The 27,323-nt window shown below is 35.7% G+C and overlaps 1 protein-coding gene across 3 annotated transcripts in view; it reads right to left on the bottom strand.

Moving 5' to 3' along the window:
- SPTBN1 (spectrin beta, non-erythrocytic 1) overlaps window positions 1-27,323 on the bottom strand; it is a 170,842-nt gene that overhangs the window by 71,397 nt on the left and 72,122 nt on the right. Inside the window, exon 1 of one of the 3 annotated variants that reach the window (XM_034427372.3) lies at window positions 26,610-27,295. The exons of the other annotated variants lie outside the window; for them this stretch is intronic. Coding sequence (XP_034283263.1) covers window positions 26,610-26,718 — 109 coding nt within the window. The 5' untranslated portion in view covers window positions 26,719-27,295. Of the gene's footprint in view, window positions 1-26,609; window positions 27,296-27,323 lie in introns of those variants that run through there. 3 annotated transcript variants of the gene reach the window in all.

Raw genomic sequence — 27,323 nt, 5'->3', positions numbered from 1 at the left:
CATTTTTTGGCAACATGAAAGATGACACACACCGGCATTTCTTCCTTGCTTTGTCCAGCTGGAAAGAAGATTATCCCAGTTTAAAGACACCATGAACGGACAAAATAGCTGTAAAGTCTTTGGTCAGAGAAAAGCTATATATATGTAGGTTTTCTTTTGTGACAGGTTAATTTTGAGATCTCTCTGCAATCAGGGTGAATTGATGCACTTGTACTGGAAATCTGATCATCTCACAACCATGCAAGCTGATTGAAAGTGAACAAGGACAGTATGATGAATTATTTTAAGAGGCAGTGATTGGCTAGGCATATTGACCTTTGATTGGAGAGGCATATTGAATTGTTCAATGCCTAAATTTCCTCATTTTTTTCATTCCTCCTCTTTTTTCTTTCTTCAATGTGTCTTTTAGGTTGGGCAAGAATAGAGATTTGTTTTAGTTATGTAAGCCATTCTGGAAGTATGCTAGCCATTCAAGATAACCAATGATAATAACCGATGTGAGATCACTGCACAAATGGACAAAAGAATCATACGGAATAGGCATGGCAGAAGACTATAAATGAGAATTTCTGAAGATTTCTAATTAAAGCCACAGGATATGGGTGGTGCAGCAAATATCTAGTACTTTGTAATAACATTTATCTCCCTGAATGCGCACATATTGTGCAGGGAAAGAAAAGGGAAGGAGACAATATGTGCATCATGCAAAGCGCACACAGCAGGAAAAGGGAAGTAGCTCTCAAAAGTTTACACTGATAACACAAACTTATCTCCAAGCAACACTAAGGACAGACATTTCCGCTGGACGGAAACCCCAAAGGACACAATGTTGTCCAAATAAAGGATTGGTACTTGAGATTTCTGGTCAAGGCTTGAAGAATGGAGGGAGAGGTCTCTCTAATGGAAGTTTGATAACAAGTATTCCATATCTAAACCAATTGAGATCCAATACAGTGTAGACCAGTGGTGTAAAGTCTGGCTGTGGGAATTCTGGTAGTTGAAGTCCATAAGTCTTAAAAGTCACTTATGTTGGACACCCCTAGTCCAGTTTATAAGCTAGTAGAAGGTTTTTGACTGCTATACTTTTGTACAAGTAAAACTGAAAATAGGAAAGCAAACAAGAAAAGTCTCTAAGCTTTAGTATTCATCATCTGTAAAATAGGAGTGTTGGCTGTACTTGAAAAGATATTTGACAGGTTCTACTTAAAATTTTAAGACAGACTTCGCATAGTACACTAAAATATGGATTGCTAATTAACTAAATTAGGACATACTTAGAATTATGAGAATTTTTGTGTTCTCTCACAAAATTGTTTCTGGTTGTTGTGCCCATTCACAACATAACCTCCAATTCCCCTCCCCCTTTCCTCATTGCAGGACACTTTCTATTGCCCCAGTTTATTTTGTATTTCTTTATATTTTCTAGGTAGGTAGCATCTTTGGGGAAGGTACTGTTTACACAGCTTAAAAAGAGTGCCACTTTAAGGCCACATGGTCTTCTCAATGGTGGTTCCTGTTCAATGAAATTATCTTCCATGTGGAATATGCCATGCTCCACTGCTGCTGTGCTCAGACATATTTTAAAAGTCCAGGTTCTATGATCAGTTGTCCCTGGATGTTAATACGTTTTAATGGATTATCCCTAATATGTTTTAATGGGTTATTTTTATTCTGGCTTCCAATTTGAAATATTATTTCATAATAAAAGAAATTACAGGATTGTTTATACTGTCGAATGATATTGAAATATTCAGTGCTATTGATTTTGAAGAATATATTGTTATACCTCTGTGCTGGGATGAGCATGCCTCCCACACTGGCTGCAGAAAAATAATACTTCAGAGGGATCTCTCTCTGCCTCTTATTTGGGAGCAGTTGGCTAATGTGAGAAACACAAAGCTGGACTAAGACAGGCCCTGGGCTGATCTAGTGGACTGTTCTGAATGTGTGTTTTGTGCTGGGATGTAAAAAGTGAGCCAAATTTTAATGAGTTGTGGATAATTAAATGCTTGCAGCTGTTGGTGGACTTCAGTCCCATTTTATTTGTGTATTGTAATTTCCATCTGTTATCAAGAAAGGGCTTATACTTTAACCTGCTTTGAAACATCTTCTAAAATAATTGAATTGGCACAGAAAATACAATTATTGTATCATAGTGACTCCAGCCAACACATTTCCCAACTATTCAATTATCAGTTACCTGGCATTTTTATTAAGTTTTATGACTCCTTCTCTTATGTTCCCATAACCACAATAGGGTGAAGGTCACACTTTTATTCTAGCGGTAATGGATGATGCCAGCACTGACTTGCTCATATCTGTTCAATGATCTCAGAGCTGAGGGAGAAGTTGAGCTGAAGTCCTAATCTGCTTCTCTGGTGAAATTTATGTACTCATATTACAGATTAATACACACACAAGTCCTTGCATATGCAATTTCTTCTCAATACATCTTGGTAAGACCAGAGACAATTGATTGAAACCATATTTTGAAGCTGAATTACAACCCTGAATTGTTCAGAAACTAAGAATCATAACTTCCTGATTTAAATTTAAAAAGGACACCAATTGATTGACAGCATACAGAGTATTTGGGCAGATGAGAGAAAGATCTACATATATTCAATTGACATGTTTTACAGGCCTCTATTTCTTAAGATAGTCCTTGCTAGCCAAGTCTAAAAGCAGGTTTCTGAAATCTTACTTTGTGGGAAAGGTTTGAATTAAATCATCTTATGTTTGCATAAATCAAACCTTCATCCTGGCCATCAAAGAGAGCAGGATTACATCAATGAGTACTGTAGCCACTGACTCACCCTGGCCACCTGATAAAAACTGAGGTCATCATTGTAAGAGAAGAACGAACATAGGATAAGCTACTAATTAGTTTTGAAGAAGCAGAATATTCCTTGGAGGTGTCGTTTTCTCTCAAGAAGTGGAAATATGCCTTCCATAAATTCCAGCAATTCCTGAAACTTTTCTTTACAAGAAGGCTGTTCTGCAAGGGTCAACAGCTTCTGTTGCACCTTTTCAAGTGGCTATGAAACAACTATACCATATAAAGTTTTTATATGAAAACCAGTGTAACTGCTGGCTGACCAATATTTAGCTAGCACATAGTCCCACTATTTATAAAACCCAAAGTAAGCCAAAGTTACTGTATTTTTTTTATTATTAGGAAAATCCAGCTTTAAAAATAAAGGGAACACTCTGAACAGCTATGATTCAAGCATCATTATACATAGCGTTTACATAGTGTATATATACATGTGGTTTGTTATAGTTTGGTAAACACAATAGGTGAATCAGACTCTGTGGTTTAAAAAAACCCCATAGTTTATGCTTAAATAAATTTTGTATAATTGGCCCAAAAGGAATTATTCAATAAATTTTGGTTAAGTAATTAGTATAATTACCAAATTTGATTATTGATATCTCAAAATGTGGCATTACGCATATCAGGAGCAGACAACTTTTCTATAACTAGTTGCTTGTTGTTATGTTCAGTATTATTATTTTGCATTGAGGGCTATAGACATCATTATGATATGAAGTAGGCAGTATCAGCAGTGCAGGAATTTTCCATTTATTTTGCTTTTTTGCATATAACCTTTCCCATTGCTACATTTGATTCTAATTTATACTGTGGCAAATTGCCATCAATTTTAATGGAAAACCGTCAAATGTGGTGGAACCATCAGAAGATCTGTGAGCTTGCAGAAACAGTCTGGAGTCCATATATAATCAATGCAATGTGGACTACCCACTTTTGGTTCCATTCTGAGATGTGAGAAATTAACTTTTCCACCCTATCTTCCCAATTCCATCCTATTTTCCCAATTCCCAATCCCAAGTTTTACATCACATAAGATATTTTGCCCTTGATCTCCAGTTTTTCTAAAATTTCCTAGATTAATTTCCCCCCTACATTAAGAATTTCAGGACTGCAATCCAAACTGATTTGATTCAAGGAAGTCCTCTACTAGCTTGTTCTGCTGATACTTCAAAATAACTTATGGTTACTACTCATCAATTGGAAAACAAAATGCAGCTGAAAGCAAAATTGAGAACTAAAAATTTACTAAACTAAACCAAACTTCCCCAACATAATGAGCTTTCAATGACTACTATTCTCATAATCTCCATCCACAGTTTCACCAAGGCTGATTGAGGATTATTGTGGTTAAATTCAATGCATTTCCAAACTGTTTGGAAGATTGTTTGGTCTGATCTAGACATCAGAGTATTTATAGTACAAGCCATGTACCACCCTTCCTGAATGCTCTCTCCACAAAGGATACATGGATTAATGCCACCCATATTGCATGGCCAAGAGAGGGGAAGTTTGCCAACTTTGTTTATTCATAAAACACAACACAAAATCAAACTTTAGTCTGGGAGCATCATCACAAGAAAACAACACACAATGATTTGCCTTGAGCTACAATCTGGGGAATGCTAAATTACAGGGTAGATTTTCAAAGGGAAGCAGTATACTTATGGATACCCATATGTTAACAACAGCTATAAAATAGAGTCTTTTAATAACTGGTAATATATGTGATTTAAAACCATAGTTTATATTGTCCCTGTTCTCCACAGGGATAGCCAGACCCAAGTTCTGTGCCTATGACAAATGAACTGAAATAATTACAGAACACTTTTGTAAAATGTTTTGGAAATGGCTGAATATTCAAATATTCAATAATATTTTTAAAGTAACTGTGATTGATTCATGCACAGACCTGAGCCCTGACGTGAGCAGAAATATAAGAATGCCCCAGAGCTACTTCCTTGAACATTACTGTCTCTAAAATCATGATTGCAGAATTACAGGACACACATTTGTATTAAAATCCATTTTTTAATTTGTGTATGTGGAGAAACAATGGGGGGGGGGGGGAAATGTTTCCTCCAGATTAATTTATTGAGACAAACAGAGGAGTTTGCATAGACCAGTGGTTCCCAACGGTTTTTTGGCCATGCCCCACCTAAGCATCTCTAAAATCCTGATCCCTCCCCCTCCAGGGGTGAAATCCAGCAGGTTCTGACAGGTTCTGGAGAACCGGTAGCGAAAATTTTGAGTTCAGAGAACTGATAGCGGAAATTTTGAGCAGTTCGGAGAACCGGCAAATACCACCGCTGGCTAGCGCCAGAGTAGAGTGGGAATGGAGTTTTTGCAATATTCTTCCCCCAGGAGTGGGGAGGGAATGGGGATTTTGCAATATCCTTCCCCTGCCACGCCCACCAAGCCACATCATGTCCACCAAGCCATACCCACAGAACCAGTAGTAAAAAATTTGAATTTCACCACTGCCCCACTCGTGACATATAATTCTTATTATTCAAAAAATGAACTCCTACTCACATGGAGGAAGCCTAAAAAGCCATTAACTTGGTTTAAACAAGATTCCAATTGTCCCCATTAAAAATCAAATTGCCCCCGTGGGGCATGGGCTCCACGTTGGGAACCACTGCCATAGACCTTTTGGTCCTGACCAAACTGGCCCTTAAAGAGAAATTTTAAAATTTAATCAGGGCATAAAACAATTGGGTTATAGGTAATATTCAAATAATTGGGACTGGAATTTCCATTGCAAGTCCGTTATGAATAAACTACCTATATTTTCGTTCTGATTCCTCTAAAACTTTATATAGCAATGATAAAAACATTAGTAGTGGCTCATACTTTTTTTTCTTTTAGAAAAGAATCACTTTTTTCTGCCGAGGGCTAATTAATGCTGTAATACAGGAGATTGGGCATGAGAAAATCACTCATCTGGGAAAGACACTGAGGCCCTCACATATCAGTACGCAAAACAAAAAAGGCATATGTCCTAACGTAAGAGATAAAAATATTGCAGCATTTTAATTTTTTTAAAGAAAGGGGATACATCAGATTTCTAAGCAGCGGAATACCAAAATTTATTTTTAAGAGTCTCTTCATACTTTTAAATTGTTGAATAAGATCATTAAAAGTTTAATTGTGTTACAGTGGCAAGCAATGCTGCACAAGAGGTTATTCACCCCATGTTAGCAAGCATAGGAAATCACGAAAATTAATTGTGCAGGGTGTAAATTCTTCTTCTCAATGGTGAGAGCAGTTTGATAGCAGAACCAATTCCTTGGGGAAGTGGTTGTCTCATGATTGTTTGATGTGTTCAAATAGAGGCAAGACATGTATTTACCAGCAATAAATTTTGATTCCTATTAAAAAACAAGGAAATGGAGCCCAATCTTATACATGTTATTTATAAGTAATTCAATAGAATTTCAATCTTTTGATAAGGCCACAATCTAGTGTGTTTGCTTTCCTGGGAGTATGATTGTGCTTTGCAAAATTTATTTCTCTGGAAAAATGCCAGGATTTCATTACAATTGAAATAACTGAAAATGTTGCTTGATTCTACTTTCATTATTTGCAGTAGGAATGATTCTATGTGATGAGATATGTCAAGTATGCCCCCACAAATTGACCTGGGATAGACTGTACCACTTTCTCACTTGAGTTTTAGTAGTACTACCTTGGAAGAAATAAATTCTTTTCCATGTTTCATTTTCTCCATACAACAAATTAAACACATATTTTGTCGTATCTGTTTATATCTTTATCTTAAAATGTTCTTCATTACCTGGGGTTAATGCCACAAATCAAGAGGAATAAATGGAAAACATCACTGCAACTGCCATGAATTGCAAAAATGTCTGCTTTCTGCCAAAAGGAGAGATCATAAGGTTGCCTCCTTGCACTCCGGACAACTATTCCTTTTAAGCAGATTGCAGGAACTGAGGTTTTTGCAAGTGGCTAATACGTTGGGTGGTTGGGAGTTGAGAATTTTCAACCAAGCTCAAAGTCATAACTGCAGCCTATTATAAGGACACAAAGTTCAGCCAAATCTCATTTCTTAATCATTTTTTGATATAATTAATTTAAAGCTAAAGAGAGATTTTCTAAGCAGCAGAATAAAATTCCACCTGATGAGTTGTAATTCTTTTTGGATTACAGGTAGTCCTCAATTTATCACCATTTGTTATAATAGCACTGAAAAAAGTGACTTATGACCATTTTTCACACATGACTATTGTGGCATCCCCATGGTCATGTGATCAAAATTCATATGCTTGGCAAATGGCATGTATTTATGACAAGTGTAGTGTCCTGAGGTCATGTGATCACCTTTACGAACTTCTGATAAGCAAAGTCAATAGGGAAGCCAGATTCACTAAACAACTGTGTTACTAACTTAACTAATGCAGTAATTCACTTAATAACTGTGGCAAAAATGTCGTAAAATGAGGCAAGAAACTCATTTAACAACTGTCTTGCTTAGCAACAGAAATTTTGGGCTCAATGTGCTTGTAAATTGAGGACTACCTGTACAAAGGAAAAAAGATAGCTGTTTCGAAGATTTAGAAATTTAGGGCAAAAAGCTTAACAATGAGCCAAGTTTAAAATGAATAAAGGGGGCAGTTATTTTGAATTATTTTTGGTGAAAGCACTTTTAAATAAATTGGAATTAATTTAAACAAATTAACCAGTTCTTAGTGGGAATGGTTTTTTTTTTTATTTACTAATAAAGAGTGCAGACAATTGATAGATTTTATAAAACAAAAGTATACCAGAAGTTGATTTCTTTTCATTTTTTCTTTGTGTCCTCTTAGGAAGAGCTTCAATAATTTAACACAGCTTTTACCACAGCTTTTACCACAGCTAGTGTGTTATCTGTCCCTCTTTTGTATTTAATTCATTTTTATAGTGGAAGACAGTCTTGAATGCAATTTCTGAGTACTTAGTTTAATTTCTTCTATAGTCAAATGATATTGCTCCATTATATTAACAGATCTCTTCTCCTTTAATTTTAATCCTTAGTTATTTTCAGGTTACCTCTAGTCAACCTTCAAAGTCCTCTCTTATCATGTTTATTTTCCAACCAGCAAAACTTTCCCATGGGAGGATTTCTTAGTTAGTTTCAAAATATTCACATATACTTTTATAACTTTTTAAATGATCACAGAAAATATTCTTTCAAGTCCATTTGTTACCTTAACTTTTCAAAATCTACTTTCTGGTTTTCCATTTGCCGTTTTCCAAAAATTAAAATTTTGCTTTTTAATCCTTAAATTTATATGAAATTTCTTTCATCCAGGGTAGAAGGAAACTCTCCCTGTGTGCTGAAACTTGCTCTTCAAAAAGTTCTTAACATCCAAAAATCAGTAACAAGCAATTTTTGTTTTTTCCTAAAAAAACAGAACTTGTATAGACTGATGAGTATGGTAGATTTAGATGGACATTAATTTCCATGGAACTAAAACTTTGAAAGAATCAGACAATATGGTTAAGGCCTCAGTCTAGAAATTGAGATACTGAGTTCTAGTATTGCCTTAATAAAGCCAGTCACTTTCTCTCAGCCCTAAGAAGGAGGCAATGGCAAACCAAGAAAACTCAAGAGACCTGTGCAGACAGTGTCCAAGAATCAGACACAATCAAACGGGTGGGAGGGGGAGGAGGGGGGAGGAATTTTGATAGTGGGAATTTATGTCTCCAATGAGGACAAGTATGCTTTATAAATGACTTGTGGAAAAACTAATGTTATTTTTAATGAAAACTGGTGGTTGATGAGATGGAGAGATCCCCTATAACTGGCTAGATCTCCAGGGAGAAAAAATTAGAATCATTCAAGGTAAATTACCAAGAGTTCAAGGGTTTTTTTTTTTATCAGAGGGACAATTTAGGGCTACTTGAAATATGAAGATAGACAATTTATAATTAGAGATTATACTTTTTTTTAAAAGATACAGATCTTTTTCAAGAATACATATGATTTGGATTTCAAAGAATTTGGCCACTAATGTTTCTAAAGTAGAAATATTTCCAAAGACTTTTTCAGATCATAATACTGTGAGTTTGATTTATAAAAGAAATATAATTGTTTCAGATAGAGACTGAATGAAATACTGCTACAGAAAAAAGCCAGTGCCGAGGATTGTAAACAGAAATTAAAGAATGTTTTAAAAATAAGCACTGATTTAAAAATGGTTTGGGATGCAAATAAAGCTTTTATTCGAGTTCATTTTATACACTATTAGTGAATTTATAAAGAGTTAAGAGAAAACAAACTATAAGGAAGATAAATGTTTCTCAACAAGTTGAGTTTCTGTAATAGCAATTATCAATGTTAACAGGAAGAAAAATGGAAATTAAAAATAAGTTATGAAAACAAAAAAAAATAGTTTGCAAATAAACCAAGAAAGTGGCTAGAATACAAAATACAAAAAACTCAAAAGAAAATTATATTGAAATTACAAGAGGAAGATAGTTATTAATAGGCAGTAAGGCAATACAAAAAGCATTCCATTATTACTATCTATATCTATATATCCACACAAAGTGACATTTCATTAGAGAAAATTGATGAATATATAAAGAAACAAAACTTATTGAGTATTAACGAAGGAGCAGAGACAGATTATGAACTGATCTATAACAATTAGGGAGGTTTCCAAAACTATAAAAATATTAAACTAGAAAAGCTGCCTGGATAAGATGAATCATCAGGTTCTTTATTATAAATGCTATAAAGATTAACTTTTGCAACCTCTACAAAATACCATGAATTGTCTCTTACAGGGAGAAAAGATGCTAGAGAGTTGGAACAAGGCCAGTATAGCATAAATACCTAAAAATTTGACTTTAACAGGAAATTTATCAGCCAATATCATAATTGAATAATGATTACAAGTTGTTTATGATTATTTTAGCTGACAGACTGAAAATAAATTTGCAAGGAGTTATTCATGTGGATCAGTGTGTTTTTTACTTAAAATACAGTTAAAAGATAATGTTAGAAACGTGTTGGATATTTTGGAATATTTTGAGCAACATAATGAAAAACAAGCTGCATCAATTTAAATATGTAGAAAAAGGCCTTTGACTGTTTGAACTGGGCTTTTCTTGTTTAAGTTTCTAGAAGATATAAATTTGACAGAATTTCATAAAATATAAACATTTTTTTTTTGCATTTCACAGAAAGCACCAATAATTGTTAATGGAAATACAACAAAATCCTGTGAGATAAAGGGGTCCCCACTGTCAGTTTTCTTGCTTTCTTAAAATACTGAATACAGATATGAGACAAGATGAGAGGATTGTGGGAATAAAGATTTTAAAAATGACTAAATTAAGGGCATTTGATGATGACTTAGTATTGGTCCTGGAAGATCCTTTAAAGGGAAATGAAATATTAACAGACAAATTTAAGCAATTTCATGCATTAGAAGGTTTCAAGATCAATAAACAAGACAAAGATGTCAACAAAAATATGAAAATAGAAAATCAAACCAAACTGATGGGTTTTAAGATTGGGAAGAAGGTAAAATATTTGGATATCTGTCTGACAAATATGAATTGTATATTATTTCAAAACAACCATCTTAAGCTATGGAGTGAAGTTTGAGAAGATATGTTAAGATACAAGAAACTACAACTGTAATTGCTGAGAATTGCTGTGATTAAAAACAAATGTCTTATCTAGAATGGTTTTCTTTCAGTCAATACCCTGTTCTAACAACTGATGCGCTATTTAAATAGTGGCAGAAATATATCTACATTTGTATGGCAGTGCAAAACACAATGAATTAAATATAAGGTGCTACAAGATGCAAAGGAAACAGGATTAGGTTTATCCAATTTGAAAATGTACTTTGAAGTTTGCTGTTTGGATGAAAGAGTGGATGCTGCTGAGAAGCAGAAAGCTTCATGAGTTAAAAGGGGATGACATGGATACTGTACAATGGCATCACATCAGTCACACTACGTCTGGAAGACCAGACAAAGTAGACCATTTTAAGTCCCAACATTGACTGGGAAAGAGGTAACTGAACACCTTCCTGCTGAAACAGACCTCTCCTATTTTTTTTACCAGAGTTTCCTCCTTATATAAAGATTACTTTCAGACTGGATTTAATATGTTTGTGCAAAACACAGTTGGATGATTTGACATACAATGTGCTATACAAACCCAGTATGGGTTCATAGTTCTTTGTACGCACAACCCTAAAAACATCAGAGGTAATTGCTTAAACTGTGAGTTAGCATACTGGGAGGGTAATGCTTAGTTTTACAGGACTAAATATAGCCTGGAGTAATTTGGGAATCTTGGAATAGGAGAAACCAAGAGGAGGGCTAAGAATCAGTCGGAATCGAAACATAATAATAGTTGCATACTTGCTATACAAGAAAGGTTCAGTGTACATCATGCCCACAAGAAGAATCCAATGATGACCTTGATTCCAAGTCAGAACAAGCTTGGAAGAAATTCACTGAGAAATTGTTGCGCAGTTCAGTGCTTCATCACATGGAACAGTTACAGTTCCACCAATTTATGATACAGTTGTTGGATCAGGCAGATTAAGAAATGGTTTAACTAGGATAGAGATGAAAAGAAGACTATAAAAAATAATTCAACTTTTTCATCCCGTTTTTCATGAGGGAATCAGTACAACTTACTTGCTTATTTATATTAAATTTATGTGCAACTCCTCTCACCGATAACATGACTCTGGGCAGCTGTTATGTTGTTACATGTGGCTGCACTCTATATTCAATGCTACATTAACAGACAAAAGGCTTTATTATGGTCTTACAACAGTACCAATTGAACAATAAAAACGATGGACCTATTTCTCCCCAAGTTGGAGTTAAATGGTGCTAAAAATGCCAGGCCTATATGTCCAACCATGAGCTAAAACACAAATAATAGAAAACATCCAGAAATGGGTAATCTATAACAGTAAAAAAGGAATGAGGCTAAAATTAATATAGTAACGTAAGAAAGACGTAAGCAACAAATCAATACATTTAAGTAGTGTTATGTTCAGTATATGCCTGCTGAATTTTGCAAGCAGGTATGCAGAACCCTGCAACCCCAGGAATGATCAACCTCTAATACAAATTGAACCCAGGTGTATGAAGGTATCTCCAATAAAGGCAAAAATAAGTTTAGACCTTATAGAACAGACAATTTAGGATGACATTCCTGAGTTTCTATTTCTCCCGTGTCATGAGGACAAAATCTTTCAGGCACTGGATCCTTTTTATACTCGCCCTCCAGTACAACAGAGGGTAGTCCTTGACCACTTTCCAGGGTAAAAGCATTTCTGTGGCTTGGTGTTTCTGTGAGAGGAATCCTGCAGGAGCCACAAAGAATTTGACCCTAACAAACTTAATACCTTCCCGTATTTTATTGATATTCTATAAGAAGGATTTGTTGTTTAATGACTAGCCCTGTTGTGATCCACCACTAGGAGAAGGCCAGGAGACTTAATTCACCAAATAAAGGACATTATTCATGTATGTACACCAGCAAAAATACCATAGTTGTTGATGAGTAAAAGCTCAATTTCATTCCTAATTGCATCATTTCAAAGTTTTGTTGTTTAATTTTATTTTTGCAGTAATGCTAGTAGTATTGCAAGACCTCTCACATGCCATATTCACTATATGCTTATTGTAAAAGACCTTGAAGTCTTTTAATTCAGCATTATCTTTTTAAAAAATCTCTTTTAAGAGTGAGGGAGAACAGTAGTGTATTCAGCGTGTCTGTAGAGAGAGACTGTTTAGTATTACTTTAGCTACAGTAATTTTCTTTCATAAAGAATGCTCTCAACGTGGGGCTGTTCTTATGTTGGGGACTGGACAAGGCCCTTTGTGCTATCATAGTCCACTATTATGACTTTAGTTTCTACTTCAAAAATCAGAAGCATGAGCAATAAGCATCCACAAAGGAGCAAACAAGGGGAAAAAAGAGCATTTTGCATTGCCTTTTTTGGCAGAAGTGATAAGGATATTTCTAAAATATTTCTTGATTTATAGATATCTTAAAATCTTCTTCCCAGCTTTTTCTCGCAGGTCCATGGTCCATTTTTTCAGGTCAACGAATGCCATTTCATAAAGTCAAACACAGCAATTGGGCCCAACTGGATAATCTTCATGTTCATGTCAATTGTGTCACGTCAGCTTTGCTTTTGTCTTCTGTATGGGTTAAAGTGGTAGCAGTGCAGGTGCTGTGGAATGCTGCTCATATGACCTTAGGTATTTCTCATGCATTTTCTCTGTTATAAATGCAACCATCTTTAGAGTGTTCAAAGTATTTTCAATTTTAGTGAATGTTAATAGGTCTTTTTAATTTTCCAAGGACTCCAGAAGACCAACCAAAAATGTTTCTAAATGAATTTTACTTCTGAACTTTTATAAAAGTTAGGGAGGTAAGCACAGCAAAATATATGCACTGATTTATCTCCATCTTTTTGTGTCTAATTCTGCAGAAAGCAAGATCAGCATATCAAGAAATCACTGGCCCTGTATAAGATGCTCACACAAAGAGTTGGGCCTATTGACAAATCTGGGTTACATTGAAAACTGCAGGTTGTACAACTGAAGTAATCCATTTTACGCCCTCCAGAATATAGTTTACCATTCCAGTAAGTCCCATTTATATATCCAGAGGTCAGAGATAAAGATTATATTGCGCTATAGATCAATTTTTGCAGAGCAGCACACACACTCACAGCTTTTGACTCCTCACTTTCTCCTTTGTATATACACGGAACAGCCAATATCAAATACTCAGTCCTTTAAATATGGACACAGACAACAAAGACACACACTGGGCACAAAGCACCTGCTGCTCAGGTAAGCAGTATCTGTGAGTAAGCCTTCCAACATCCAAATCAAGGCGTACATCTTGTGTTGATGAATACTGTAATGCTTTTTTTCCGACACCTTGACAGCTGTGCAATAAAAGAGTATATTTTCTCTACACCTAGAGCTAGAAAAAGTAATGAATGCTTTTGTATTCGATTAACCACAATTTACCATGGCATGAATCTTAAAACTGGCCATCTTAATTATGTACAATTAAAATAAGACAATGTCAATAAATAAGACTGAATTTGTTCTACTAATAACAGATAACATTAACCAAAGCTTGGTTGAGTTCACTTCAAACTCTACAGTATGGTACTGTTAATCAAAAATGAAATTACATCTTTGAATAGCTACACATTCATATATTGGAGAATGTGAGTACATACATGAGACAGACTCATCTAATTGTAGTTTAGAGTTATGCCTGAACTAGCACAATATGAAAAAAAGAAAACTAAGTGGGAGAGAAAAGGCTTGGCTACTACACAAATGCCTGTTTCTTATTCTGCTCACTAATGGCTAACATCAACCTTGATTTAATACATATCCATGAACAGGAAGATAATTTTTCTCCTTTTGAGATCCAGGTTATCTTTTGGAGTTAATAAACCAGTTTATTGTTTGTGATGTTTTACCATAGATTTTTAGGCTTCCCTAGTGCATTGTTCAATGTTGCTTCTTGAGTTAAAACACACCTTCTTTGTACTTCTCTTCCTGGTTTCATTTCACTTCTGTGTCTTCGCTACCTGGAATTATCCCCATCCTCCACTTTACACTTAACCAATACAGAATCTTTGTTTTCACCTGGCACAAACTGCTTTAGTACAGATGCATTATCAGAGTTGGATCCAGGCCTACTGTAAAAGTAGGAATTCTTGAACTCAAGGATATGATTCTTGAGATTAATTAAGACTAAGAGCAAAATGTTACGGGCGAGGGAGGGACAAGTGGGTGCTTAACAATATAGCATAGCATGTTCCTATTCTACTTTGTAGCTACAATTTTCAACTGGGAATAAATTATAAACTGAATCTCCCACTTTTCGTTTGGCCATATCTATTTCACACTTGCTGATCTTTCTACATCTCCAAAGTCATCAGATCACATTTGCTCTCAACATTTTGGCTTGATTGTATGTGAGTATTGTGCTAAGGCATGTTGCTAAATCTGTTTCATCTGACTCCTCCCACCAAAACCAGGAACAAACCAGACCATAGAAGCTCCTTCTATGTTTTGATTTATATCATGCCCATCTAGGGTTTGTATCCCCCAAACAAATCAGCATGAGAAAAATTAATACAGGCTTTGGGCTCATTAAGAAAACTAGATAGAGCTCCTTATTTGGAGATCAGGATTAAAAACAAACCAGTAAGCAAACCAAAGAAAGAGTTCCAGGATTTGTTTATATGCTCTTGTAGGGAAAGTTTGTTTGACAAGAAGATTTGTTTGATAAGAAGAGAGAGAAAATTTGTGTAACGGTTAAAGCATCATGCTAAAGGTGACTCTGGTTTCTAGCTCCGCCTTAGGCATTAAGGCTGCTGGGTGACTTGGGCTCATTTTCTCTCCGCCCTGGGAAGGAGGCAAACCACTTCTGAAAAAACCTTGCCAATAAAAACTGCAGGGAATTATCCAAGAATCGTACATGATTGAACAGGAAAAAAAGAAGCACCAACGAAGAGAATTTGTGAAGGGCACATCCTGCCGCTCATTCATGATCCTAAACGTACACATTTTGATTTAATACGATATAAAGTTCTCTGCTATTTTTATTGGTTACAGAGAGGTCTATTAACAGAAGTTTATACTCAGTAGAATAACAACAGTGTAAACCTCAGTCCCTGCACTTTCCCTCTGGAACCGCATTTCAAAAACTGCATGGTTCCACCCGTGCCTGCCTCCAACAAAGCGTTGAGGATTTGGCTTGAGTAGGCAACTGTAGAATTAAAAAGCAATTATTTAATTTACAAGCAAGCAAGCTTTTATGATGCTGCTGATTATTGTTGTTAAGTTTTCCCTTTTCAAATTCAAACTTGCTGTACACTTGCCAAGAAATTTAGTATCTCAAACTCCTATTGACATAAAAGGGCTTCAGGTACATAGTTAAGCTTTAAAAACTCCCTAATCAATATGAATTATTTTTTTACTAGGAAGAAAATGGGATTGTTCCTTTAGTTCAAAATTAGTTCACAATTTGCTTTGAACTTGTTAAAATACCTTGATCTTTGTCTCAATGCATAGGCACTCTGCAACCAGTTTACTTTTATAATCAATTCTTAACCAAAGTTGTCAGTGGACTATTTAAAAGATTCTGGTTCTGCTCCAATGAACGTACTATCAATTTTAAAATCATAATTTACAGCATCTTGAAACTCCTTTTTTATAAAATGGAGCAACTGTATGGGACAAGGAAGACTATGATGGAAGATGTGCCAGTTTTTAACTCTGCTGTGTCATGATGAAAATTTAAAGGGTTACATTATTGTCTCCTTTTTATTCTAATTTTAATTCATCAATGTTTCCTTTCCTTTTCTCCTCGAAGTAGTTCCAATAAAAGGGATGTTAATACACCAGTACAAAAATGACATCTTTTTCATCAAATTTAATACCATTTTCTCATCATTGTAGCATTTTATGTTATGTGTTATTTTTTACATTAATATTCTTTATTTCAGTTTGATTTCATCTTTAACTTCTAACATGTGTTAACAATTGTATTTCCTTTGCCTCTGTAACACAGAAGCTTGGAGTTACAGATGTGGGGTGCAAAAGTCCAGACATGGAAGGCGGCAGAAGAGAGATCAGTAAACCCAAACATACTGATATGATGAGATACCAAGCATGAGATACAGCAAATATAATTTTGCAATACTGGAAAACTCATTTACAGTTGAACTGATAGCGTGTGTTCACAGTGTGCCTCTGAACAAGCTACCGTTATAAGAAAAAAAGTATATTGCAACATATTTATAAACAGGGGTGTTATATATATATATAATGTTGGGGGAGGTCCTCATTTTTTTAACTGTCTGACTTTTTCTGTTTATTGTTATTGTTATTGTTTTTGATAAATCAAAACAAGTTAACTAACTCCTTGCTCCCAAGTAGGAGCTGTCTGGATTTTTACAGATGAAATCATACAGCCCTCTGCAACTTTTTGGAGAAGCTCCTTCTATCAGCTTCCAGTGATAAAGAGAGCAAGCTGGGGGTTTTATCTTTGCTTCTCCCTTACCCCATTTTAATACCTTTCTTTGTTTTTTATTTGCTCAATTGAAAGAGTGAACATTTCTAGGGCATATCACTCTTCCTCACCAATGGCACTAGAAATGAGAAATTATGGCACTTATGTCATAATCCCTAAATAATAGCAAACTTTGTAGCTTTTGAGCTGAAAGTAGCATTGAGAAGACACATCCTGACTGGCACAACCCCTAGGTGGCCATTACCACTACTTTCTTCTTCCTTCCCTCCCTTCCATGCTGGAAGGGAGGAAGGGAGGGAAGGAAGAGAGGTCTGGAAATAACTGAAACGGTGGCAGAATTATCAAAAGCAACTTCCTTCTCCTCTTCATGATTGACAACGTGACAGCCAATTGTTAATAACTGAATCTATGAAAGATGGGGTGATGGCCTCAGGATGAAGTCAGAAAATATCATTGGGAAATATGGCAAGAGCAGTGATGGATGCCACCAAAAATCAGCCGCAGGAAAAAGAGGATTGCAACCACTACGAAGATTTCAGTTAAGATCAAGGGACAAAGTGTACAGTACTTATCTGTGATACAACTTGTAGTAGTGAGGATATAAGAGGAAACTGTTGTTTTTATAAGAATGATTCTGGTCAGAACTCTGAGATTTCTACAGTGAATGTCCAGGATTTAAGACCAGAGTGTTTTCCAACTCTTCCAGGAGATACTGAACCTCAGATCAGTAGAGAGTTTGAGAGTTTGCACAAAACTCTCTCTTGCTCTCTCCTGCTAAGCTACACCGCCCCCCCCATACCTTTTCTATTGTATCATAAAAATCAAAATTCTGAAATAATTATGTTGATGTTTTCATATAAAGGAAAAGCTATCTGAAATGAATTTACTCTAGTAAATAGCTTTAATTTCCCCTTTCTTTATTCAGCACAGTGGGATTTTCTGATACATTAAAAGCAAAAACATTATTTTAACTGTTTTGTATGCTTAAGGAGGGAAAGGTTAGAGATAGGCAAAGAAGCTCCTATTCTTTTTAAGCCAACTTTTTAGAGCAATATTAAGATGACTGGGCTCCTTTATTTTGCTAGAACTGTGTTAACATCCTATGCTGAAACTGAATAACAGACATTTAATCCGTTCCAATTCAATTTTAAATGGGAACCAAAGGGTGATGGAGATGGAAACAAAAGGCTTTTGAAGGAAGTACAGTAATTAAATACCTATGCCAGAATCTTGTTCAGATTTGGCTGAGGGCAACAGCAGGACAAAGGTATACCATGAATACATTTGCAGATTCAGGCCACAGTATCTGGGCAAAGGAATACACGAGTAAATCTAATAAACTGGCCAATGTCAAAAAAGCAAACTAGATAGGAAAGGAAGGAGTTTAATCCATAATTTTTTTCTGCAACATTACACTTTTCTGTTTTATAACACCTCTTCAGTATGTTCAATTGGGATATCTTTTAAAGGTGATCACAATATAAATCCCAGGGTTAAACAATGGCTAATAATAAAAATGATATACACACATACAAGGTTTATAAGATAAACCTTTCAACATAATTTGTGCAAAGCTACTGAAAGATTTGGAATGCTATTAAAAAATCAGGTTGACTGAAAGATGCACATAGCTTTAAAGGTTATAGATACTAGCACTTTTTTGGAATACTTTCATAATATGCTACACCAAGTGTAGACCAATCCTGTGTATGCTGTACTTTAGAGGTGATAAACTATAACTTCCATTATTCATGAACAGCATGGAAATTATGCTGGAATATATTTGTAAGGATAATCTTGGAAAACTTGGTAGAGAATAATAGCCAGGTTCCAGCCAGTTTTTGCAGAGCAATTTATCAATAAATGGAAGTTATATGGAAATGATTCATATATTTGGACTGCTAAGAAGTTACATATGTGCTGTTTCTCCATTTACAACAAGACTGATCTCCTTCTAACTAACTTAGGAAAGATCTTCATAGAACTCCATATCTTGAAGTATGTTAAATGAACATGTGCCACAAGCATTTGTAAAATAATTATTGTATGCTTCATCTCAGTCCACCAAAAACCATTACTGTACGTGTCAGACTGTGCAAATCTTTTTTCAAAATATTCATCAGGGTGAATATGTTCTGTTACTTCATTGCAAACAGAATTACTTTATTATTTATTTATAGTTGTATACTCCCAAGTGTTGGTCCCTATGTTCCCATCTTTGCATTAGAAAAAAAAGTTGGTTAAAAGTTCTAGGAAACCTATGACCCTTCTGAAGTAACGAAGTAGAACAACGATTTTTGGAATTTGGAAAAGAAACAGGCAAAAGGCCAAAACAAACCATGAACATGTGAAGACACTGGTTGGCAAACTGGAATGAGGAAATCGATTAAAAATGGAGTAGAGAAATGGAAGGGAATGCTTGGAATATTGAACTGGAATAAGTCCTGTTGTTGGTCCTATTTCTTTCTTATAGTCTGTTTTCTTTTTGTCAAGAAACATTTAAGCAACTTCACGACACGGTACCATTATACATAATAATAGTATCAAAAGGTAATTAACCTGAAATAAAAACATGTAAAAAATTCAGATGAAGCAACAAACCAATAATTCAGAGAATTTCAACAGACAATTACTGTGTTTTGTGGAACTGTGTTTCTTTTACAAAACAGAAACAAAACTTAACTGTTTTTCTGAAACTCCCAAGCAGCTATTTCTTGCTGAAAATTTGACCTTAAAAGCCCCAGTACATTCTGGAAGAACCAACCATATTACAGGAATTCTAACAGGATTGGGGCTCCCCTGTTCTAAAGGTAGGCACAGCTGCAGAATCAAGAATCTGATTGCTCAAGGACTCCTCATAAAGGTCTTAGTACCCAAGGGGTGATCTGGAAGAATGCAAATCCTGAAGTACTCTAGTCAGAATGTAAGATACGAGACACCATTTCCACTAAAATATTTTAGGCTCCTAAGGCAGTTCAGGATCACTTTGTACTTACACTTCTTCCTATGGCAGTCAGATGTTGCTATGAAGCCAATAAGAGGCGATATGATGCTCAGCTAGAGTCAGCATTTGCCTTTTCTCAGTCATTTGAAATAAAGGAAACCCAATGAGTTCTGCTTTCAAAATTAGATGTAATTATGAGCTCTGATGCTCATACAATACAGTGGTCCTCGACTTACAACAGTTCATTTAGTGACCGTTCAGTTACAATGCACTGAAAAAAGTGACTTATGACCATTTTGCACACTTACAACCTTTGCAGCAGCCACATGATCATGTGATCAAACTTCAGATGCTTGGCAATTGGTCCATACTTATGACCATTGCTGTGTCCGGCAGTCATGTGATCACCTTTTGCAACCTTTTGGCAAGCAAAAATCAATGAGGAAGCCAGATTCACTTAACAACCACGTTACAAACTTATCAACTGCAGTGATTCACTTAACAACTGTGGGAAGCAAAATCATAAAATGCAGCAAACATAACAAATGTGTCACTTAACAACAGAAATTTTGGGTTTAATTATGGTTATAAATTGAAGACTACCTGTAAATGGACTACATCATTTTCTCAGAATTAAATATCCAAATTAGATTCCTGCAGCAAATGTCTTTCTTTCAAACGTGACTTCTTTAAATGAGTTGCTGTGTTGATATTGTAAAGCACCATTTTATATAATATTTCCAGTAATTTTCAACCTTTCTACCTTCTAGGAGAGACATGTTCAAGGTAAAGTATTCCATACTGAAATCTGTCAACACCCATCTATATTTTCTTGTAATCACCTATTATCTACCTACAGCTTTCCATATATATGACACTTTACAGAGAATCATAAGGTAAAGAAGAAATGTGGTTGACTAATTATTATATAGATAAAACGTAACAGGACAAAACCAGTTTTTAAGTGTTCCATGTATTCCAAGGAAAAAGTAGCAAATGAAAATTTCCGAGTGATAAAATCCAAGATGATAAAAGAATATATTGTGGGTTTACTCAGTAATATATACTTTTCATAAATATGATATTTAGTGAAGCATGGTATTTTCCCCAACTATGCTAACTATCAATTTTTGCCTATTTATCTGATGATGAAAATAAATTGAAATGTATTTATTTTCAACTCCCACAATTTAATGGCTTCATCTTGGAGTCAGATGCTTCTTTCCAAAAGAGAAACAGAAAGGCACACCTAGCCAGCAAACCTACTCATCTGTTTCACAAAGCCGAGCATAAGAATCCTGATCATTCAAATTTATGAGAAAACACTTATCACCGAGAGTAACTCGTGGGTATTGACTTTTCATGGAATATATCAAATTTCCAAAAAACTCCCAACCTCTACTCCTCTTCAACCAAACCAAGATCATGGCAAATGGCTTTTCAAATAAATGTCAAATGGTCTCCTCCAAAAAAGCCCCAGAGAATAATAATTTTTATAAATGAGGAAAGAGACAGAAATGAAAACTGAAATCTTTGCAACCAGGAAAAGAAAGTACTGGCCAGTGAAAAAGTACTGGTGTGAAGAAAACAACTTGACCATATGGAAGATGTTTTTAAAAAGGAACTGCGTTTCAAAGAAATTTTAACAAATCATGTGTTCATGAGTACACAGTATGCATGTATCTCAACTGAAGAATATCATGAGACTACATACTGCCTTCACATTGCTAGGAAAATTCCTCTTGATTGCACATGATATTGCAAAACATTGCTATTGAGAAACAAATTGTATACTTTAAGATGTTTTATACATATGCTCTCAAAACAGTTTCAAATTCAATGCTTTCCACAAAATATTATGAAATATGATGCAGACATCAACATTTATAGGGTGCTTCTAATGTTAAGGTTTTAGTATGGGGAGTTGGTTATTTCATGTTTTGTTAGGTTCTTTTATGCAAGCCATTTTAAAAAGCTTTCTTAGGGCTGCAAAATCAATATAAATAGGGTTGTATGAATAAAAGTCAGATACATATTCAAGTTTTTTTAAGTCAAACAGTTTGTTATTTTACCTTCACTTCACAATAAAGGTTAGTGAGTGTTTGGTAGGGAGTTAATTGGAGCTTTCTGCTAAGAATTGGAGTTGCTAAGGAAACAACTAGCAGCTAAGACATGTCTTATAATTACTTGATAGAGGTTGCCTTTTTTCAGGGCCATCAAACCTTGAAATTAGCAGAATGTATTTAAGTGAATGGACTCACTTAAGAAAACAACAGCCTTCAGATCCTGGGAGATCTGGGGTACATGTTGGGATGAGTTTTCAAAACATCTTTTTGAAATTATGCACAAAATTAAGTTGATGGAGGGGGGGAAGGGCTTCAACTCTTCCTTCAGATAGATACAGTTAGTATGCAGTGTGTTGGGGCAGTCATTCCCTCAACATAACATATTCATAGGAATATATGAATTTGAAAATACAGTTGAAATCCCCCACCCCCACTGCCACTTCCAGCATAGGCTTTCTTACAAAGATTAGTACAAATGTTTTGTAAAGTACATAAATCATTTGCCCACCTACATTAGTCTATTACCTAGGAATAAGGGGAAAAAAACTGGAAAGGTTCAAATTAGTAACAGTTTAGCCTTCATGCTGCTCCAGAGCACTAACATACAGGTGGTTTTCCACTAAATGGGGGCTGAGAGTTTAAAAAGAAAAAAAGCAAGCATATTCCCACTTCCTGAGATCTAAAAGTTCAGGATAAGAATTTAAACGAGGGGTCCCCAACCCCCGTGGACCAGCACCCGTCCATGGCATGCCAGAAATTAGATCGTGCAAACAAGCAAAGCCCCAGCTGTGGGATGCAGGCAGCACATGAAACCATGCCCTCTCTGGTCCACAGAAAAACTCTCTCCACAGAACCGGTCCCTGGTGCCCAAAAGGTTGGGGGCAGCTGATTTAAACTAAAGAGGATTCTTTTCCTCAAAATTCATTAAATTGTGAAAGGGAGACATCTCCTAATTCTCCCCAATTTATCCAAATTAATGGAACAAATTGTTCTTCAGATGTTTGGAAGCGAAGCAATACTCATTTCCAAATTCTTTGTACATCCAAGGGAAAAAAAAGAATATATCATTGCTTTTCACTTTAATTATTATCAGATATTACAGAGAGTCAACAGCAGAAATATAATTAAATAATTGGTTGGGAAGCTAAAATGTAGCTCTACTCTAAGAATAGTTCTATTCAGTCATGAAGTTCAGTGATGCTGCTAAGAAAATAATTTTATTATTGTCCTAACGTATAGGATAGTTGTTACAGTAACAGGGAACTGGAACAATCTGAAAAAAAATAAACGTGAGGGCTATAAATGAAATAAACCTGTTCAAGCAATGTTATATACGATTAGCAGAACATAAATTGAAGTTTAAAAGTGTAATCTAGTACCGTAAATTAAATTTATAATCAGAAACTAGGATCTTAGTGCAGTTATCAATTTGTTCATAGATGAAGAACCATAGAGTTTAGCTGTAGGACTAGTTTTCCATTTTTCAGTTGAAGGATATTATTTTCTGTTTTTATACAAAATAAATGACTAGAGGAAGTGTTCTCCTTTCTGAGCAATTTATTCAATTAAACAAGCTCCAAACAATGTACTGTAGACTTTGGAAAGCTTGGTAGTTGTCAGCTGTGACTTTGCAAAAGTATACTATAATTTATTTTAATCTTTGGTATGATGTGCATTTTTCAAAGATTTCCTGCATTTAAATCCTACCCCAAACATAATCTTTCAGCACCATTCCCCCCACATTCCAAAATCCTCCACTGAAGTATGAAGAAACAATGATTAACCCTTCTTTTCCCTACCAAATTGTATTGGATTTGCAGATGAAATAACCTTCAATACTTTTCACAAATCAAGAATTTGCAGTTTAATTTTGCTAGATAAACTGATACTCAGGAGTATAATTTAAATACATGTGTAATCAACTCCTTATTAAAAACACAAATCACACATTTTTGAACCACAACATACCACATGAAAATAGATAAATCTGATTTTAGGACCACTTAGGAAGTGATTTTTTTAAAGCCAGATTTTTCACTGTGTCTGTTGGTCCCGATTAGCCAAATCTCTATCACTTCTAGCCAGCAAAGCTAATAAAATATTAAGGAACTAAAATCCAAAATTCTTGGAGAGCAGTAATTGGGGAAGGCTGCCTTATGTCAAAATTTCAGTACTCCTTTCAGTATCAGGTTCAAAGTCATAGTACAAGTTAGTGAGAAATTAGAACAAGTTCCATGTGGTTGTGGATGTGGTTCATTTTCTAAACAGTCTTTCCCCTTCCCCTCCCCCTCCAACAGCCTCAATATGACAGGCAGCCCAGTTTTCTAATTGGATGAACTTTCAAAACTTGAGTTGTGGTCTGGAATGGAAGACTTTTCCTACAAAGCCTGGAGAAGGGGAGTAGAGGGGGAGGGATGACCTTGGGATTGCCACAAATCTTAATAAGCAGTTATTTCAACTCTTGTCATTTCTTGGTATTTCAATTTTTCAAGCAGAAACAGGAATCCTAAATACCAGAAAGAGAAAATCTGCTTCACTTCACTGAATATGGGACTCTCCTATTTCTTCACCTAACACGCTAACGATTGGAGAGTTTACGCAACATACCAAATGTCATTTCTGAATTAAGATGTTCTGGTTCCATTCAAATGCACTGAATCATTGATTCTGTAATGAATCTAGTACTGTAGAATAGGGTTATATCACAAAAAACTAGCCTGATTACAACTGACCATCCTTAGCATGTTGCAGAAATGCAGCCCATAGGTCTTGAATTCCTAAATATGTTGTGGGGAAGCCAGTCATACATCATTAAAATATGGAAAACCACTCTTGTTTTATACTGGGTCAGGCAGCTTTTTTTAAAACATCCAACGGCTGCTTATGTTGCTGGTTAGACAGCAATATTTTGAAGGGACTGGAGAGAAGGAAGGTACATTTTCCCCACTTGATCTTGTTGGGGAAGGAGGCTACATTTAAAGATCTATAGAGATTACTTAACTGTATCAGCTTCATTTCTCAAAATTGTGGAAAATCATACCACCATCTAGTATTTTGCAACAAATTTCAGAAGCTTTGGAGATGACATGAGAAATGCTATACACATACGTACAGTACAAACTGCACCTCCATATAGTAACAATCCACTTCATTTTCCAGATAGGGATCCTTTGGTAGCCAAAAGGCACCATTGTTGCACATTTTCAAAATAACCTCACTGAGTATGGGTTGAACTAAGACATAAATTTAAAAAGCTTATGTTCCATGATCATAGAATACAGCACTAACTGATTAGCAGAGAGAAAATAAAAAATGAGGGGCAGGAAAGAATTGATGTATCTCAGCACAAAACAATATTTTGTTGCAGATATACTTGTATTTATTGAATTCCTACATCATAAAATTTGAAACCAAGCTTTTTTACATTTATCTCAATCTCCACTTCTTTTATAATATTTAACTTTCAAACAATTTTATCAATTTGCATCTGGTGTTGCAATTATTTTTACAAACCGTTGCACAAGGATCAACTCAATACAGCGAATAAGAAAACTAAAAGAAACACCAATATAGAATCATAACAATGTAATTCTATAACAAACCCAGAGTTGGGTTCTTTTTTAGTTCCTTTCCGTTTCTGAAGGAAACCGCAGTTCCCTGTCTGTGGGATGGTAGAGATTAAAAATAAGAAATATATTCTGTGTGGTTTGAACTTTTGACTTCCTTGGATAGATTTGTGATTCCAGAAACAATGAGTGTATCTGTGAAGGAGCTACTGTCATTTGGAGCTAAGTCAGATCTTACATTAAGTTGAGATTCCATCAAGGGCTGGTTTCATTGGTAACTAGAATTCTCCCTCCACCCCCTACCATATTAACACAGAAACCAGACTCCATTGCTTCCAGTGTACTAAGGATTCAACTGTAAAATGATCAAAAACACTCTAATCAATCATGTAGAATTCCATTCCAGAACAGCAAAATTTCTTCCTGTCACTGTGTCACTTTGAATGGGGAAAAATTAATGAGCACTGGGAAAGATCCTTTCCTGCTCTGGCTCCAAGACATAAGCTTTAATCCAAATAGATGTGTTGTTGACTGCAACTCCCAATGCTCCTAATCAGGATGGGTCAGTTTTAGGAGCTGCCCCGGAACTGGAGGGCACTCGATTGAGGAAGACTGCCACAATCAATGGAATGCTAAGAATGGGATTACCCAAGTAGGATGAAGATGTCTTGGAATCTGCATAAATGGATCCCAATGGTATTTTGAGGGCTTAGAAGGATAGATACAGATAGGCATACATATTATCTAAGCGGAATCAGAAAGGAATCTTCTGATTAGTACCTGAAGGCTGTGAATCGCCAGAAGGGATTCAGACAAAAAGACCACTCCCTCTTCCCCATTTCCCTTGTCCTATTGTTCTAGATGGCAAGGTCCGAGTTAGCCCTTATCATGTTTCGAAGGTTGAACCAAGAGAAGCTTACAATACCAGAAGTCAGGAGAACAGGGAAATCAGCTTCAATTTAAAGAAATACAACCCAATATATATTATTTTGCAACCGATGGTTCTTCCGTCTTATCAGCCTTCATACTAAGGAGCATCAAAAATCACCTCATCGTGTTATTGAGCTACATTTCATAGCAACGCCCCTTACGAGAGAGAGAGAGAGAGAGAGAGAGAGATGGCGCTTACCTTGCAACTGCTTGAATCTTCCTTCTAATTGATTATAATTATATGGCACTGAAGCAGTGTAACCAGGGGACATGGATCCGGGCATGCTAGCTGGGTTCTGTAATTCCATTTAGAAGGGACGTGGTAGGATATTAAAATTCCAGCATACAAATAAATAACCTTTGGTGCTTGTTAAAAATCGGGTAGCCAACCCTCACTGGATGCTTTAACACAAAACCTAAGCCGATCCCAGATTTTTTTAAAAAAATGTTTTATTTGTCCAGCTTGGAATATCACATTCAAATTAAAAGCAATCCACGAACAGATGGTTTATCAAGGCATGCAGTTTCAAACGAGCACGGTGTTCGGATTGCAGTCTCGCCACCCGCAATCTTAAGGCTTCAAACTGACTTCGCTTGCCAACCTTAATGAAATTAACATTTTTTTAAAAAAGCCAAACAAAAACATCCAGGTCTCCCCTTCCTAGTTTCCAAATCGGAATGAAAGCCAACGCAGAGGTAGCATGGAGCCATCGGCGGCCCTTCCTCCCTCCTGCCTGCTTGCCTGCCTAACGCTTCCAGTAGCTCACACACACCTCAAACCTTCCTGCTCGTTTGTAATTTCTAGTAGCCACTCACTGTGTATTTAGTGATGATGTCACGCATTAGCATAAAGCATTGTAGAGGAAAGGAAACCAAGACTGTACCAAAGACTGAAGGCGGTGGGTGGAGAACT

This window comes from Pantherophis guttatus, chromosome 1 (genome assembly GCF_059756535.1).
Source record: "Pantherophis guttatus breed Tessera chromosome 1, ASM5975653v1, whole genome shotgun sequence".
Lineage (NCBI taxonomy): Eukaryota > Metazoa > Chordata > Lepidosauria > Squamata > Colubridae > Pantherophis > Pantherophis guttatus.
Note: the sequence above shows the minus strand (reverse complement) of the source record. Positions and strands in the feature narration are given on the sequence as shown.